Source organism: Oryzias latipes, chromosome 8 (genome assembly GCF_002234675.1).
Source record: "Oryzias latipes chromosome 8, ASM223467v1".
NCBI lineage: Eukaryota > Metazoa > Chordata > Actinopteri > Beloniformes > Adrianichthyidae > Oryzias > Oryzias latipes.
This window is the reverse complement of record NC_019866.2, coordinates 9,293,072-9,308,486: the sequence shown is the minus strand read 5'-3', so window position 1 is coordinate 9,308,486 and position 15,415 is coordinate 9,293,072. Positions and strand designations below refer to the sequence as shown.

General features: G+C 40.3%; 1 protein-coding gene across 3 annotated transcripts in view; it reads right to left on the bottom strand.

The window, feature by feature from the left end:
• Positions 1-15,415, bottom strand: part of adgrl1 (adhesion G protein-coupled receptor L1) — a 97,620-nt gene that overhangs the window by 9,024 nt on the left and 73,181 nt on the right. For all 3 annotated transcript variants that reach the window (XM_020705243.2, XM_020705244.2, XM_011478090.3), the window contains 15 exons: positions 13,909-14,202; positions 12,582-12,685; positions 11,525-11,710; positions 11,317-11,355; positions 9,726-9,906; positions 9,511-9,636; positions 7,929-8,137; positions 7,680-7,853; positions 6,904-7,107; positions 4,463-4,683; positions 4,100-4,166; positions 3,842-3,933; positions 3,566-3,734; positions 2,200-2,355; positions 1,082-1,178 (listed from right to left, as the gene is read on the bottom strand). In XM_020705243.2, the coding sequence (XP_020560902.1) occupies positions 1,082-1,178; positions 2,200-2,355; positions 3,566-3,734; positions 3,842-3,933; positions 4,100-4,166; positions 4,463-4,683; positions 6,904-7,107; positions 7,680-7,853; positions 7,929-8,137; positions 9,511-9,636; positions 9,726-9,906; positions 11,317-11,355; positions 11,525-11,710; positions 12,582-12,685; positions 13,909-14,202 (2,319 nt within the window). The remainder of the gene's footprint in view (positions 1-1,081; positions 1,179-2,199; positions 2,356-3,565; positions 3,735-3,841; positions 3,934-4,099; positions 4,167-4,462; positions 4,684-6,903; positions 7,108-7,679; positions 7,854-7,928; positions 8,138-9,510; positions 9,637-9,725; positions 9,907-11,316; positions 11,356-11,524; positions 11,711-12,581; positions 12,686-13,908; positions 14,203-15,415) is intronic.

Sequence of the window (15,415 nt, the reverse complement as noted above, 5' to 3'; positions counted from 1 at the left end):
AAAAACACAAATTATAAGAAAAAAGCAGCCCAAAACGAGAAATTGTTGAAACAAGAGTGAGTTAATGTAAATGTTAATGTTAATGTAAAAGATGTAGATGTAGAGTTAATGTAAAAGATGACTTTATGTTGTTTAAAATCACTATTCACTATTATTTTTTTAAAGATTCACACCAATAAAAATTGTGTTTTGATGTTTTTAACATGTTGTTGTAGTATTTTTCTCATAATGGATGTCATATACAAAAACATTACGGTTGCGTTTCCGAGTATTTCTTTGTTCAAATTGTGAGGAATCAGGAGCAGGCTAAATAAGGCCATTGATAAAGTTTGCAGCTGTGGGGTAGGCGCTACAATCAGTGGCCCACAAACTCCCTGCTCTGCTCTATTCCAGTGCAACTAGAAAACTGCATCATCATAATTAAAAGACCACTGGAAAACCTTTTACAATAGATAAAAAAATTATCTGGGTCTTTAATAAAGAGTGTACAAATAAAGCAAATGGCCAAAGTCATTCTCATCTTCAAAAACAGAATGTTCTTTACACCCAGTAGTGTTGCTGATGGCAACCAATGGCTGAAAATAAATCATGCTCCAACTGTAACCAAGTAACTTCTGTGCACCTTTTTTAAAAGTCTGATCACGCATAAATATGTCTCATTGCAACAGCAGAAGCAATAGAAAATATGTTAACAAAAGCCATCAGTGCAGCTCTAGATATTTCTGCGACTGGTAGGGGCTTTTATCTGACTAACAGCTACTATTGGTAAAAGGTGAAACTCCCCATCTGACAGATATATTTGAACGATCCTCTTACCCAGTTTAAAAACAGCTGACAGAAACTGCTTTTTGATTACCAGCACTGAGAAAACATGTACTTGTTATTAGCCCTGCGGTAACATAACGGCCGTGTGATCACACATTTCATCATCCACTGTACTTTTAAAGCTTGGTTGCAATGTTTTGCTTCATGTCTGTCCACTCTATTTTAATTTAGGTTTTGTTTTAAGGTGTTTTTTAGCGTTTAACTTCAAGCAGCTGATTGGCTAGGAGACTAAACAAAGGGGGGCGGGGGGGCTTACCACGGTTGAGTGTCGGGGTGCTGTTGATGTCTCCTGCCATGAAGGAAGACTCTGTCTGCTTTCGAACCGTGTCGTTCCACATCCTACGGATCCGACTCTGGAGGGAGAAGAGAAGCAAAATGAGTGACAGCAAACACACAAAAAGTCAAATTTAGAAACACAGCGGGTAGACTTTGCAACTCAGTGGGACAGCTGTAATCAAAACTGTGGGGCTCACTTTAATCTGGAAAGAACAACAGTAAAGGCTGGTAACAAGGAACTAAACTTTGCCATGTTATCCTGAGGCAGGCTAATAACACTGAGATGTGTAAAACATGATTGCAGTAGTCAACGCTGTTTTGCATCTCATTACACAATGTGTGTCATCTTGTTTGTTGATTGTGAAGACTGTCTGAACCACTGCAAACACACCAGCGCGTACAATATTTCCAAATCTCTTCTATTTCGACTGAGTCTATACATATAAACTGGCTTTTTAACACTATCTCTTTGCCTAACCATCTACTCTGCTGTGCACTGAGCTGCCAGTGCTGAGAGAAAAGGTCAGGAATAGATTTTTGCACCTTAAACTGGAATGTCAGCAGAGCTTTAATTGAACAGGTCTTAATGTAAGTCATGATGGAACTCCTCTTTTTTGTCACCGACAATGACTCCCTGCACACACAATTAAAACAGTTCAAATCTGACTGCTCTGGAAAGCTGTCAGAGTCTCATCCTAATTGTAATCGAACTTCCCCACAGTATTTTTTTTTTACCTGAAAATGATACAGTGTATAGCTTACATTTTAAACATGGAGAAAACATAATCGCTGCAGATTGAGGAAATTCCTCTTGATTCCAAAGCTATTCATTGTGTTTTGACATTCCTCTTGGCAGTGCTCTAAAAAAGTCATATACCATCCAGAGAGCCATTTGATACAGAAAATTGATTTTTCATTTCATTCCACTGAAACAACCTGATAAGTACAAGTAAAATCACCTTGCTGCACGGGCAGATTTATTTCTCATTTGATCTAAGAAAAACACAATTTGAAACTCAGTAGTGATCTCATTGATGCTTTAGTATGTGCTTCTGTGCGGTTTATGCCTGTTTTGTTGCTATTGTGTTCTGCCTGCACCTGTCTGTGAGCCGCTGCGTGGCGAGCCTGGCTGCCGCTGTAGTAGCGGTTGTTGGAACGCAGGCCTGAGTTCTTCAGGGACCCGTGGGAACTGTTGGAGGAAGTCCGGCTGCAGCAGTAGGAATGACGCAAACATTTACTGTACTCCTTATGGACCTTTAAAAAAGAGGGGGAAACATTTGTATCTATTCCCATGGCAAAGTGGACTTAATTTAAATACCCACTACGATGGAAATAATGTTTTTGGTGTTTTTGACATGTACTTGTGATATTTTTCTGATGATAGATAACACACAAATAAAACTAGGCTCTAAATTGCATTTCTGAGTATTTCTTTATTTGAATGATAAATGAGGAGAAGACAACATTTCCAGCTTATTTGTGACATAGAAATACGAGGACGGACCACAAGTTAGCTTTCTCCTCTCCATTCTGAAGCATCTGGTTGTAGACAACTAGATCAATGTTTGTTTTAATTTTTCTCATCCAAGCTGGCATCTGGCTCTTGTAATGGTAATATTTATTGGAGCTGGTTATTAAAAATAATCGTGCCTTATGTGATACAAGCACCAAATTTGGCATGGATGTACCTTAGGATGGCAAGATCCTTCACACTACTTACTGCCTAACCTATGTAGCCACAAAGGGGGCCCAAGTCTGGGTCTCCCTGGGCTGGTCCCCAGTCCAGATAAAATACAGGGTTGTGTCAGGAAGGGCATCCGATGCAATGCATTATATATATACCGGTAATTGTATTCTGTTGGTACCCCTCAATTGTAAAGACTGCATTATTTTCATGAAGAGCCCATATTTTTGAGAGTGGGGCAAATAAACGTTGAATATTTCAGGATAATTGAGTGTATGGCGACCAACTTTTGGCTGCCATTTTGGATTTTTTGTGGCTAGCATGCTTTTCTAAAAAAGGGGATCCTAATGTTCATCCATGCCAAATTTAGTCCATGATATGTCTGAAATGGTATATTAACTGGGAGCGCTATATTAGGCTGGGGGTATGAGTGGCTGTAAGCTGGCGGGAGAGCCTGTAAACAGAGAGCTCTCAGCAACAGGAAGTTGGTGCAGGGGGTTACTGTGCAACAACGGTGTCGCCCATATTTTGATTTTTGCGACATTATCAAATTAAAAGACCACTAGGTACACTTTTAAAAATGGATCAAAAGATGACCAGAGTGGAACTTTAAGAGCAACTTATTACATGTTTAATTCTAGAGAATCTGAAACCTTGTTTTGGAAATCCAAGCAAAATACTTCAATAACTAAAGGCTTTACATTAAGTTTTTAGACTTAAATGAATCTTTGAAAATGATTTGACAGTTAAAAGAGTAACACTAGAACTTCAAAATTTTACCTTCTTCTGTAGAGCACAGTGGAAGATGAAGATGAACATTCCCTGAAAGGCATTGAAGGTGGTAAACAGATAGGCCATAATGACTGTTTTCTCATTGATGAAAAGCAGGCCAAAGGCCCATGTTAGCCCAAGCAGGAACAGCAGGACAATGCCCCCTAAAGCCCATGACCTAATGAAAGGAAAGAAAGAAATGTTACTCAATAATGGACTCAATATGTTGGTGGGGTTTTTTTAAGCAGAAAAGTGAGGCAAAAGGCTTAAACAATTAAAACCTACTTTATGTTATCCAGGCGACTAGAATCAGGTTTGAGCGCCGAAGAGTTGCGGATCATCTTATGGAGGGTGATCAGGAGAAAAATTAGGTTGAGCTGCACACAGAAGACAGAAAGAAAGTAAATAGATGAGTGTGTCACATTTAATAACCTTGACTTTATATTCTTAAGAGAAAAAGCATACTGCTGAAATATTTTTGGATTGAGGGAGTGATATTAAAACAAGGTGAGGAGTAACAGAGTCTGACAGCAAAGTCAATACCATAATAACAAATGAAACAGGTCCAATGAAGCTCCAGATGAAGTAGTTATCCACTCGCAGCCAGCATCTGGAGGGACACAGAGAGAGTCACACACAACCAAACCCTTGAACAAATACACATACACACTGATCCCCGTGCACACATGAGTTCAAGATGATAGGCATGTGCACAACACTACCCTGTCTCGGGTGATTATGCTATGAAGGCTAATCATCAGGCTTTGGCTAAGTGTGCTTAGAAACCCCAGCCTACAGGGAGGCAGAAGAGCCATTCACATCACTGTATATTACATTTCCAGCTGGGGGAATAACATAATCCTACTTCTCAATCTGCAGGTGCAAAAGGCCTGTCTTCACACGTACGCTTTCTTGGTCCCATAGCTCCGGTAGTCTATGGCTGCTGAGATGCCCACCACCAGTGCCGGGAAGCAGTAGCCACACAGATAGTAGTACTTTTTGCGCGAGTACTCGCTCTCAAAGACCTCCACGAGCATAAGATAGAGTTGCACACCCTCCAGACACATCCAAGAGAAGGCAGCCAGGAAGAAGAAATGCAGAAGGCCAGCAAAGATGGGACAGGCAATCTGAGGACAGAATCATCGGAGAGCAGAGAAAAAAGAAGAGAAAATACTTAAATCCAGCCGGGAGAACAGATAAGATTAAGGAACATAATCCAGTGAAAATCATGAGAGGACAGAACAGGGTCAATAGCAGATAGTAACACTAGACATAAGCATAAAAATGGGAAAGTCTGCCCCTTGGATGACTGGTTGTCTTTATCTTATTAGCTCATAATTCATTACCCTGTTCAGTAGGGGTGCAATGATTCCATTTAACAACGATTCGATTCATGTCGTTGACAATACAATGATCGATATTGGTTTATTTTGAACAATCCGATACACTGATCTAAAATAGATCCAGAACATCTTTAGCCAAAACTTCAACCAGTGTGACTCCGAGATTAATACCTGGGTACGGAACAGTACTGGTGAAGTTTTCCAGATTCCTTGTATTTCTTGTAAGATAATCGTGGGTAGATTAAATATGTGTACAAGCAAGCACGTAAACAAGAATGAATGGCAAATAAGTTCACATTTTAGGGTGTATTCAGACTGGGAAAATCCTTTGCTCCTGATTGATTCGGCTTAATTTGTTCTGGAAAGAGTCCCAAATCTTGCATTTGGTTTGCATTCAGACTGGCATCAAGCGGCCCATTCAGTTTTGGACCTAAGCTTGTAATCAAAGCAACATAACTAAAGATCTCTTCTCTCATTGGCCTGGAACTATGAGGGTGGGTCAAAACAACAGGAGAAAGACAGACGTTCTACGCTTTACAATTCTTATTGGGACAGTTAACTCTAGTACTAGTATTGAATGTGGTGAACAACACTTTTTACTTTGGTACTTTGGTACGGCGGAGAGTATGCTGCAAGGTGGTTACTGGCAAGAGGACGTGCTGTGTGTGCTTTAACTCAGAGGATGCTAGCAACTGCAGTGATGAGGAGACGTTGGGTATGAAGGTAGGCTGCTAAGTGTTTATGACATTTAGATTGTCAGGAAAACAGTAAGAAACAATGTGTATCACGTAAAAACTTGTTTTAATGAGCCTACATTAATTCGACCACATTTCAATGAGTTGCTGTTGCTCATCGTTGTGGTGTTATGCTATTGTTTTTAAGAGAATTCTGTTAAGGAAACTACAAGTCACTGGCGTGTGCCGCGAAATGAGACACTGAAAAGCACGTGAGAAGCGTTTTCAGCTATGTTAAACAAACGTTCTATCAAGTAAACAGTTGGACTCTTTTTTTCTGTTTGTTATTACAACAATTGTTGCTTTATTTTTGTCCGCTGCTCATCGGTTGCTTCATTCCTACTCTGTTTACATCAGCTACGGTGGCTCTTTTGGTGCAGTTGTTCCGCTCCAAGAACGGATAGTATTTAGAATGAGGAATCTCAGAGCGAATCAAAGCTCAGTCCAACTGGAAACGAACCGAGACCATCTCGAAAGATAGATCCGAGCGCATTACCTGGTCCCAGACCAGGGTCCGCTTGGGTGTTTTCCGAAAACTTGTACCAGATTTCAGGGAAAACGAACTCTAGTTCACTTACAGCAGACCAAATAGGTTCATTCTGAATACACCTTAGTTTTATAAAGTTCAGCCTGCTGTTGTTTTTCCAAATCAAAATAATACAAATGGAACATTAGTGGAACTTTCTATCAGCATATATGGTCTAATGTCTACAAAATTCAAAGTGTTTCCACACATTGGACTGTCATGGTGGCTTAATCATTTTTGCTACCATGACATGATTGTTGTCCACTGTGATGCACTTAGTTGTTTTCGCATTATAGAAAATAAAACCTACCGTACCTCAATCCAAATAGTATTTTCCAATATTGGTATAATTGATTTATTTCATTTTGAAACTATTTTATAATGGTATAGGTCGATTTGATTTCATTATAAACTTCAGACAGATTGATCTGCTTGGATCGCAGGAATATAAAGCGATTCATCAAAGAAGTTAATTAATCTTTACACCCCTACTATTCAGTAAATTTTTTACAGAGTACCTTAAAGACTGAACTCTCAATTTATGGTGAATATTTACTTCTTAAAAACCATTCAAAGTTTATTTTGATGCACTAAATACCCATTTTAAATTCTCCTTGTCAAACATTTATTTTAAATAAAGTTTTCATTGCCAGATAAGTACAGATTTGATTGTGCAATAAAGTGCTTAAATATTTTCCAAATACGTAAGAGCGAAAGCGCCACTTCTTGTGGCTTCAAACTCACGTGGTATTCAGTTTTGTTGATGCCGATGAGGAAGATCAGCTCAGCGATAAAAAGATTGATGCACAGGTTCTTGTGGATTGTGTTGCGGTCAGTCTGCAGACCTCGCAGGAAGCAGAAAGTGGAGATGCAGATGGCTAGACACACTAGGGAGATGACAATGCCCACCCAGGTGATCACAAAAAGGATAAGTTCATGCATTCGACGCTGGTTTTAAGGAGTCACATGCGTTTGGTGAAAAGAGGAAGGGTGGTTGGAAATGAAGTGTGGAGAAAGATTGATAGAGAAAAGAAAAGGCAGAAGAAGAAAAAGGAACAAACAGAAATGACAAAAAGAAAAATAGGGCATTGTACAAGAAGAATAGACGAATGGGAGATAAGCACCAGAAACAAAAGGAGGTTGGATGAAACATGGGGGAGGGGAGATGAAAAGCCAAATTACCTTATTTAATATTTGTAAATATATGCAAAGAGCAAAAACGTGAAGACAAGAGACAAGGCATCCTGAAAAAAATACATGACATTTAAATTCATGTGAATGTCAGCTAGAAGTAGCAGGACATGAATTTGGAAGCCGGTGCCTCCCCCGAATGTCGGAGCGAAAGGAGGAAAAGAGAAAATTGTAAACAAAGAGCTTGTCAGCCTCCAGAGGGAACCATATTGTGCATGTGCATGAGCACGTGTGACTAAAAGAACGAGCACTGCTCTAGCAAGTGCACGTCTGCAATGCATAAATTAGCCGGCCTCCATTTTACAAGTGCCACGCCCTTGCTTGCTTACCTTGGGCTCATGGTGAGCCATGAGCACGGCGAAGTTGGTGAGGTGGCTGCAGGAGCAGGTGGTGTGTGTACTGTTGGTCCCCAATAGCCTGCAGCCCTGCGAGGACCACTGCCCTGTCATTGTACGCTCAGAGTAATTCCAAAAGGAACAATTTGGAGTGTGATAATTTTCCATCTGCATCAAAGGAAGGACGCATTATAGAGAATACAGGTTTTTTGAATTTCAATTTAAAAAATTTGAATCGATTACCCGTAGATGTTTGAGTGTAAAGACCACTGGCTCTGTGAGAAATACTCGGTTAGACTCTTTGTTGATTGAAGCTGCTAGTACATCAGAGTTGACTGCCAGGCGCTTCTTGTCATGGTTTGATCCTTCCAGTTCCATCTTCACTGTGGCATTCTCGGTTGACAGGAAGTCCCCCAGATTTTTATACAGAATGAAAACCACTTTCACTTGCCCTGAAAAGTGGACAAAAAACAGAGAGATTAGAGGAAACAGTGGATAAGGATTCAAAAAGGCAGCAGTTACTTGAAGAGGGAACAGCAGATAGCATGGTGAAGAAAAGAGGGAAAAGACAAAAATTAGGGCATAATAGCAGAAGCGGCGGCAAAGACAGAGAGCAGGCTGTGACAGGGTGAGTGAAAGGGAGACGAAGGGGGAGAGTTAGTGAAGGTTAGAATGACAGTAAGGACCGTTTCATTTTGACTGGTGGAAGAGAGTGAGATTTAATGTGGAGGGCAATGGAACATTCATCCCTCAAGCATTCACAGATCTCTTATTATTCCATATGAATATTTCATGTGCGTTTGTTTCAATCATTCTAATCTCGTTCCAACGGCAGAGCAGAGCGCCGGCAGAAAACAGAAGAGAGCTGGGATGAGGCTCTAGGGATGGAGGAGGGGAAAGAGGGAAGATGACAGAGAGAATGGGGGGGGGCTTAGAAACAATGGAGATTGGGCAAAGGGATAAGATGGTGGAAAATCTGAGTGAGGAAGGAGAAAGAAAGAAGACAGGGAGTGCTGAGATTGCTCTGTCAGACTTGTGCAATTGTAATCTACACGCCTCCCTTGCTATTCTATTAAGACTGTTGTTAAGAAACCATCAAGAAAAGGAATTGTCTCAGCACTTTTGTTAATCTGATTAGTCTGTTATTATGAACCAATAACTTTGTCATCTGCATAGGGATTGTTTTAAATGCCCACTCCAATAAAAATGGTGTTTTTGGTGTTTTTAACATGTTCTTGTAGCATTTTTCTTATGACTGAGCATTAAAAAAAGTAAATTAAGTTTAAAGTAGGATTTCTGAGAATTTTTTTAATTAAAACTGTTAGGAATCAGGAGCAGACAAAAAAATGTTTAAAAAAGAGTGTATTTGTGACATTGAAAGAATGCTGGGTGGGTCACAAGCTTCTTGTCCTGTTCCATTCTGATGCATCCACTTGTAGGGGACTAGATCCATGTACGACTTTGTCTTCGTACTTTGAGCGTCTGGCTCAACGTTGGATAGCTCGATTATTGTTCGCCATTTTGTTGCATCGGCCCATAAGCTAGTGGGTTAGGGTGTAAACAGATGAATGACGGGAATTGTGGACGGGCTTAAACTGCGCCAACAGTCCCACCCACAACTCAGAGGGAAATTTCTAATGAACTTCTGCTGCCCTGCAGAAACTACGTCCAAGAAAGCAACACAGGTTTTTTGATTTTGGCTAAAAACGGCATAATCATAATTAAATGTCCACTGGGAACACTTTCGAAGTAGACCAAAGGATGATCAGAGTGTACCTCACAGGATGGACTGGTACAGAGAACAGAAGGCATAAAGGTTGCTGACCGTTGCGACTGTACTGTTTGATGGTGGAGGCCGGAAGCTGGATGGTGCTTTCACTGGCATAATTCTTCAGTGGGAAATACAAGTCCTGGAAGTCCACCTCTGTGTTGACAACACGCACCTGAAGATCTGATGGTGTGATCATTAAAAACAAAAAGTTATACATTTACACTTAGAGATCTTAAGATCATTTAAGCCACAATATGCTGTTTCCTCACCAACACTGGGAGCTCTGTCGGAGAAATCATTCCCGTACATGTTGTTGGCCAGCAGGAAAGCTCCTTTTTCCAGAACATCTAGTAACATGGTGGCAGTGTGAGCCTGCTCCGTGCTGTTCATGTCCTGCCATGACTGCTTAGCCTCTGGACGCAGCAAGTTGTCCACTGTTTGCACCACCGCCTGTAACATGCAAATAGATAGATAACATACATTTTTCATCATTACAGTTTACAGTTGCTTGTTAAAAAAATAAGTAGAGGAATACTCATTAATTCAAGGAATTGTAACTGCAACATGGTAAACATTAGGAACATCTGCAGTCTTTTATTTAATATAAAACCAGTTCCCGTTTAGGATAGGACACCAACAATTGTTACAAACAACTTGGCTGAATAAGCCCAATTCTGGATGACTAATTATTAGACTCTGGTTCATTAACACTTTTTCTAACAGTCTGTTCTGGGTTCTCAGGAAATGCTGTTAGCAATTAATTAACCAGCATTAATTACCAGTTAGTTCCTGATTTGTTCATCCCTGTCAGAGTCATGATTTATTATGTGTATCGCATTGCAAACTTCAAATATCTTCCCCAAGACCTCGGAAATCTTCAATACGTGAACATTCCGAGAAACTCATCACTCTCCTGCAACACATTTGTTATTATGCTACGTCAGGATATTACTATTCTATTTCACACTTACAATTCATTTAATGGCAATTTTGATGGTTGTATCAGCCATCCAATTTATTGGAGTAGCCTGCTTGATGAATCATGTAATTCTCTTGCTCAGACCTCTCAAAATGAAGGATTGACTGCTGTGTAGAATAAAGACCGTTGATGTTAAGAAAATGAATTGAGAATCAGACTGCACTCCATCCGCCATGTAAGAGAGAAAAAAAGCAGGATGTTTTTACTGTATCCTTTGATCAGAGGCTATTATAACAAGCTTCCTTGCAGCAAGTGACTCAAAATAATAACCCAGTGACATTCTACACCGCAGGCTTTATATTCATCTTGTGTCAAATGAGATCACAAGATGTGGGATCATATTACAGGATGAGAGGTCAAGACACATAAAAGACTGTGTGGTGGAGTGCTGCATTTCATCATTCGAAATGAAATCATAGAAACCTACACAAGGTATTTTTGTGATGTTAGATTAGAGTTTTAGTTGAAGGGTACGCTGATGTGGGATGAAAGAAAAACATTTTTTGATACTAACTGCTTTTCCTTTGAGTCAAATGAGTTTTTTTTTTAAAGTATATTTTACTTTCTATGTTTACTTGAAACCCTTTTGTGGAACACGTTTTAAATTATGCTGAAAACAAGTGGAATCTTCCAAGACGGGAATGATTCTTCACGGATAAAGTGTGTGCAATGTGAAAAAAAAATCAGTAGTCTTTAAAAAAGATGAAAACATGTTAACAACAAAATCGAGCCACAAATCACAAGCAGCAATCAGAACCCGGAGCTAAAGGATCTCATCCAAAAACTCAGTCTGCACAAGATTTTATCTCGGCAGTTATTCAAAGTCCTACAGCAGCTCCACTCAAGACATGTAGAGCAGATGGATTAGAGAGAAAAGCTACCTGGATATAAGCCCGACAGGTCCGCTCTCGCTTATGGAACTGGAGGGGAGAAAACAAAGCCTGGAATTAAAGAACTTAACCTGAAACAAAATGGAAAATTGAAAACTCACAAGTCCTTACATGCAAAATACAGAAGAAATTACCATTTACCACAGTGCTTTAAAACTGCTTATTTAAAAGTACAGCTACAGTGTGCACTTTCCTCTACCTTATTAAAGTTTCGTCCGGCTGACTCCTTGTTTCCAGGTTTGAGGGCCTGAAGCTGAGCGTCCAGGATATCAAGCAGTTGCTCAATCAGTCGCACGGAGGAACTTACATCACCAGCCTGAATGCGACCTCGCGTGTGGTTTACCAGCTCACCCGCGATGTTGGCAGCATTCTCTCCACTCTTAATCTATACGCAGGGCACGCATAAATGCACACAATTATTTGCATTACATCATTTTACTTTGATAGTTTCAGTCACATTGCAAAGCTTTGATAACTTGGGCACTGCTATATCAAAATGCATTTAAGAACAGTAAGTAAATTTTAATTAGTGAGTGTCCACCTGTCCGTTAAATTAGCTATTTAAACACTGTTGTGACTGAAGGATGGTACATGAAGAACTACAACTTTTTTTTCTTTTTTCTCTTTTTTTTCCGCTTACAAATTGCAGCCTTTGCAGGTGCTTTGCATTTTCAATTGATTTTTGGCAAAAGGAGAGGTTACATTGGGATTTTCCGACAATACTTCTTTTCGGAGGGAATCTATAAACCCTTACAGGCACGTGCACAAACAGAAAACATCCAACTAATCATGTCGACAGTGTGCACGGTAAAATAAAATTAAGAACTTCCCCAACTGCAGCCTAGCCGTACTGTTTGAGATACACAGTTTAATACTAATTAAATCTCTGGTCAGGAAAGTTTAAACACTTATTGCGAAAAAGCGACATATAGCCACTGTTTGAATAAATATGCATGGACACTTAAACTGCAATAAGAAAACCTAAATGCGGAGTCTGTGAAAGCTTAAGGGGCCTAATTTTAACAAATACTTTTGTCCAAATGTAATCTAAGTATGCTTGAGAAAAAATAGAGTTAATTAAACATCAAGAGCAAATTCCTTGAAATAGAGGGTCAGATGAAATCAGTCTGTTTTAATGGGGACAGCCTTGGAGATATGTTAATGTATCAGTGCAGGAAGGCAAGGGGAGCCTCTGGGGCAGTACAACAGTGATAAGGGACAGACCCAAGGCTAGGGGGTAAGCTTTCAGGTCTCACCTTTTGGGCAACCTGGCTGACCCATGGGGACGTGCAGTTACTCAGGTCAGGACCCCTTGGGTTCCATATGACCTGATCCGCCAAGCACTGAAATGAAGCAATGCCTGGAGAAAAGCACAGAGAGAGAAAACGGGGTGGAGGAGATAATAGGTTTTACATGACTGCAATCAAAGGCAAAATGTAAAGGAGAGGAATGAATTTTACAGGAAATTCAATGAAATTAATTTTGAGTGTGCAGGACTGTAATTGTTTAAGGATGACAGGAAAGAAAATAAAGGAAAGTGAAGTAAAAGTCTGAGAGAAAATGAGATAGAAAGAAATAGAAGGTTAAATAATTTGGACACAGAATAAGAAGGAATAAAAAGGGAATAGAGAGGACATACTGTATCCACTCTTTTTACACAGCATTTATTCTCTGCACATGAAAAATACATCAGTTCTAATCCTACTCTGTCAAAAAAAAAACATCTTAAGGCAAGTGCTTTCTAATAAACCTAATTTCCAGGTGGGTTTTTCCTGTTTTGTCAGAAGGGTTCAGAGAAAGGACACCGTGCACGGAGAAGACCAGAGAGGGGTCTGCATGCAGCTGCTTACACAAATACCCAACACCAAGTCACAAAGACAAGAGCAAAGACCAAAGAGACCTCAGAGGACAGAGAAGGAAGCCGACCGGAAGAGCAGAGATGACAGAGACAATACAGCGACGTTTCACAGTCAAGGGGGGATCACAGCTGATGTGGCTTTACGTTTCATCCCTTTCTTTTTTCTCTCCCACAGATTTTTCTCTTCTCTCGCTCACCTTTCTTTATCCTCTCCTCTATCGATCACAGAATAGGTTTGAAAGCTGTGCCAGGATGAAGCAATTAAGCCAGCCGCTAATTTCACACAGAAAGAGCAAATAGAAAGAAAGAACAGAAAAGGAAGCTGAAAGGAGATGCATTTTTCTCTGGGAATTGAGGGAGTTTTTATCTTCTAAACGGGTAGATGTGTAGAAATACGGCAGCTGCCATAGAGCGAGGTATAGTCTGCAATGTGTGGCCTTTCATTTCATTATATACCACTTTCAATCAGCTCTATTTCTGTAGAAAATGAACCTTTCATTCGCTAAGGTTGAGCTTTTATCTGCAAGTCCTCGGAGACTGTGCCCACTAGTGGGAGCAGCACAGGGACAGAAGAAAACAACAGTGGAAAAAAACAAGTCGGAGAGCACAAACACATTGATTACTCTGTATTGGAGGAAAACAGCCGTAAACTCTTGAGGAAAAACTGGAATATTTATGGAGTGAAGGAAGACGCTAATGTTTTATGGACAAGCAAATTAGATTACCTAATGACCCTTTGGGACATGGACGGTCCACTATTTCTCCTTGTTGTGTTGTTGGCCACTGAACGCCGCGGTCCATTTTAGCTTCACAGAACTCCCGCTCTGGACCCTCAGGAGGGTGTGGCGGCCAGCGGGTGACAGGCACGGTGGCTGTGATTGGCCGAAGATCAGGATGCTTGTTGATGGAACCGATGGGCCGTGAGGTGGGGGAAAGGGGCCGTGCAGTGGAGGGGCTGGGACTAAGGGTGAAAGGCTTAGCCGGAGGAGTGGGGGTCACTTGAGTGGTGGTCAAAGGGCCTGAAGAAGCCCCCGAGTAATTCATAGGAAAAAATAATAATAAAAGGTGTTATTGATTTAACAGACAACCCACAACAATTCAAATTTTTTTCACTCATGCTTCCTTTTCTACACTCACACACAAATAAAAACAATCAGAGCGTTGCTGAAGGGAATGCCAAGGATCAGCCTGTACACTGCTTTTTCTCCTGCTGCCCAAGTATACAACAACATCTTAGCTTCGGTTTGATGCATCAACTTCCATTACTCATGGATAATGAGGAAATCATCAATAGTGAATTAGACACGAAACTGTGTGTAAAGCATTTCTTAGAAATCGAATAGCAAAATCCAAAAGAAAGAGATCAAGAGAATTAGGGGTACACACATATGAGCCGAAGATAACTCTCAGAAGCTGAGTTCAAAAGTTAGTTTCAAAATAACTGGGGTTGGAAATGCTTCTCAAAGTCTCTCAAAGCACACTCACAAAGGAGAGCAGAAGTGGCAAAAAAAATGGTGAAAAAAAAGTGTTGCAGATAAATAAATAACTGATCAAATGTATGAGAAAGTCCCCAACTCTAACAACCAGGCTCAATGCAAAGAAAAAAAGCAACAAAGCAAAAACTACAAAATCCTCCCAGATCAAAAGGAGAGCACAGTCAGCATGCAACTCTTTGAGTGCTACTGCTTGTCAGTCCCTGCCTGGTGTCTCTCTGGGCCTAATCCAACCCTTATTCAAGCCCTTGATGTGACATAGATTTACAGTACATCCAAACTGCCTTCTCACACTGACGGACTGCTCAAATGCTCTGTGCCGCTCCCATTTCATCCTTCCCCCTTATCATTTCAGAATGAGTTTTTCATTATCCATGACACACTGAAGCTGATATGAAGAGCTACAGCAGCCATACCTGGGAGAGTATTCTTCCAGCTACAGCTGGGACAATTATTTGATATCTGACACACACAAATGCCAGGCAGAAACACTTTGAGATTCTCTGACTTACAGTACAATTTACAAAAAAAAGAACGTTATTATTTCTGATTACTTTTACTGATAAAAGTGCTCCACTAATTAAACTCTCTGACTGAACTAAACATTTATCTCACAAAATATTGGCAAGCACCACCAATTAATGCAATATCTCAATGTGTAAATCTTTTAAAAAGATACCCAGCCATTCCACTTCAATAGCAAGTGTTAAATGGTAAAAAAGTTTCTTTCCCCGCTTTG